Source organism: Silene latifolia, chromosome 3 (assembly GCF_048544455.1).
Source record: "Silene latifolia isolate original U9 population chromosome 3, ASM4854445v1, whole genome shotgun sequence".
Classification (NCBI taxonomy): domain Eukaryota; kingdom Viridiplantae; phylum Streptophyta; class Magnoliopsida; order Caryophyllales; family Caryophyllaceae; genus Silene; species Silene latifolia.
The window spans coordinates 92,207,967-92,210,663 of NC_133528.1; the positions used below are offsets into that span (position 1 = coordinate 92,207,967).

Sequence of the window (2,697 nt, forward strand, 5' to 3'; positions counted from 1 at the left end):
TACCAAAAGAACCGTAGATGACTTAGCTATCCTCTGCAACTGGAATTACTCAGAATAATGCCCTGGAACTTGAATTATTGAATTTTGAGTGAGGACAGGTCACTTCAGAAAGGCATAGCATTCTCTGTGCAGCACTTGTTCTTGTAAAAATTGTATCTCCTCGCTCAGGTGGACTAAAAATATGAATGATGGCTCAAATGAAAGCTAGAGGAGTTAGCTTTCATCTCAAAAACGAATCAACCAAAAATTGTGAGTGAATCTTGAGATATTAATTTTTGAACACTGGTAGGTCATTTTCAGAAATGAGTTGCATTCGAAGCATGACAGTCTTTGAAGCTTGCCTCTGAAAAATTCACACATTAGACTCTCTTGATTCCAACTCTATTGGAAAGTAGACTCTCTCAAGATTCTAACCATATAAAGAAAAGGAATTTTAGTGAAGTAAAACTCCAGATGTGGCCAACTGAACTTTGGTCTGGAAATCTGATGTTGATTGGGAGCATTTCATGACCCCTGAGCTGGTTTGGACTAAATTAGGTGCATCCAATTGAGGGATTGCCTGGCACCATCCTTTGGCATGTTCTTGGCTTACAAAAAATGAGTGACCCATACCCCTAGCTCCTGCTGCAGAAAATTAAATGCTTCCAGTGCCAAGGGTATGGCCATTTTAGGAAGGACTGTCCTTCTAAGAGAACCTTAACAGCAATGGAAGTAGAACAGTGGGAGAGGGAAGGTTTGGTTCAGTATGAGGAAGATGAGACCCTGATAATGGAGGAAGTGGAGACTGAAGGAGAACCAGAACAAGATGCAGTTGTGGCCCCCCCTGATACAGGTCACAACTTAGTCTTGTGGAGGGTTATGCATTCCCAACACTCACCTCTGGAAGCTGATCAAAGATCCCTGATATTCAGAACCAGATGCACAGTCCAGGGGAGGGTTTGTAACCTAATCATAGATGGGGGAAGTTGTACAAATGTGGCATCAAATGCCATGGTTAGTAAACTCAACCTGACAACTCAAGAGCACCCAAACCCTTACAAGTTGAGATGGTTGAACAAGGGAGCAGAAGTGAGGGTGGACAAACAATGCTTGGTTCCATTTTCTATTGGGAAGGTGTATAAAGATGAAGTCTTGTGTGATATTGTCCCAATGGATGCCTGCCACCTACTCCTGGGAAGGCCATGGGAGTATGACAGGAATACCACTCACCATGGGAAGGATAACATCTATAGTTTCAAACATGAAGGCAAGAAGGTCACTCTGACCCCATTACCACCCAACCAGAGAAACTATGGAGGTCCAAGTATGCCAGAGGAGAACAATGGTGTGCTATTTCTTTCTGAAGCAGCCATGATCAAAGAAATGAAGCAAGAACAACCTGTCTGGGTGTTACTATCCAAAGAAGTAAGCAAGGAAGGGAGCCCTGAGATGCCTGCTGAAGTTAGGCCATTAATTCAGAGGTATAAGGAAGTGTTTCCAAGAGAGCTGCCTAGTGGGTTGCCACCATTGAGGGGCATTGAGCACCACATAGACCTTGTTCCAGGCTCAGTGCTTCCCAACAGGCCAGCTTATAGGAGTGATCCCACTGCTACCAAAGAATTGCAAAGCCAAATTGAGGAACTTATGAGCAAAGGATTTGTCAGGGAATCTCTCAGTCCTTGTGCAGTCCCTGCTCTACTTGTTCCAAAGAAAGATGGAACATGGAGGATGTGTACTGACAGCAGAGCCATTAACAAACATCACTGTCAAGTACAGGTTCCCAATACCAAGGTTGGATGACATGTTAGATGAACTCAGTGGTGCCATGATATTTTCTAAGATTGATCTCAGGCAAGGGTACCATCAAGTCAGGATAAGGGAAGGAGATGAGTGGAAGACTGCCTTCAAAACTAAACATGGACTATATGAGTGGCTTGTGATGCCATTTGGTCTTTCTAATGCACCAAGCACCTTTATGAGACTGATGACTGAGGTGCTAAGGCCATGTTTAGGCAAATTTGCAGTGGTCTACTTTGATGATATCTTGGTTTACAAAGAAGAACAAAGAGAGCACTGAAACATCTTGAAACTGTGTTCAGGATCCTCAGGGAACAAAAGCTATTTGGCAAACTGGAAAAATGCACTTTTATGGTTGAAGAAGTGGCATTCCTAGGGTACATTGTCTCTGGAAGGGGAATTACAGTTGATCAGGACAAAGTTGCAGCCATTCAATCATGGCCAACTCCTAAAACAATCACTGAGGTGAGGGGGTTCCATGGATTGGCCTCCTTTTATAGGAGATTTATCAAGAACTTCAGTTCAGTTGTTGCTCCAATTACTGAGTGTATGAAGAAAGGAGAGTTCCACTGGACTGAGAGTGCTCAACAGTCCTTTGAGAGGATTAAGAAGTTGATGTGTGAGACCCCTATTCTGAAATTGCAGGACTTTGATCAACTCTTTGAAGTAGAGTGTGATGCCGTGGGGTAGGCATTGGTGCAGTCCTGATCCAAGCTCGAAACCTCGTAGCTTACTTGGTGAGAAACTGAATGGAGCTAAATTAAAGTATTCTACCTATGACAAAGAATTTTATGCAATTATCAGGGCAGTCATGCATTGGAGTCACTACTTGAAGCCAAAGCCATTTGTGTTACACTCTGATCATGAAGCTTTGAAATATATCAATGGTCAACACAAATTGAGTCACAGACATGCTAAATG

At 43.0% G+C, this 2,697-nt stretch overlaps 1 protein-coding gene across 1 annotated transcript; it reads left to right on the forward strand.

Moving 5' to 3' along the window:
* The first annotated feature begins 1,693 nt into the window (after nucleotides 1-1,693).
* LOC141649336 (putative mitochondrial protein AtMg00860) lies at nucleotides 1,694-2,466 on the forward strand. The gene is made up of 3 exons (XM_074458028.1): nucleotides 1,694-1,755; nucleotides 2,079-2,241; nucleotides 2,332-2,466. The coding sequence occupies exons 1-3, from the start codon at nucleotides 1,694-1,696 to the stop codon at nucleotides 2,464-2,466; spliced, it is 360 nt and encodes a 119-aa protein (XP_074314129.1).
* The last annotated feature ends 231 nt before the right edge of the window (nucleotides 2,467-2,697 follow it).

Excerpts from the sequence above, each read along its gene's own strand:
- LOC141649336 (XM_074458028.1), top strand. The coding sequence starts at position 1,694 with ATGGAACATGGAGGATGTGTACTGACAGCAGAGCCATTAACAAACATC. Across the intron at positions 1,756-2,078 it reads AACATCACTGTCAAGTACAG|GATCCTCAGGGAACAAAAGC; the intron begins GTTCCCAATACC and ends AACTGTGTTCAG. Across the intron at positions 2,242-2,331 it reads CTCCTAAAACAATCACTGAG|AAAGGAGAGTTCCACTGGAC; the intron begins GTGAGGGGGTTC and ends GAGTGTATGAAG.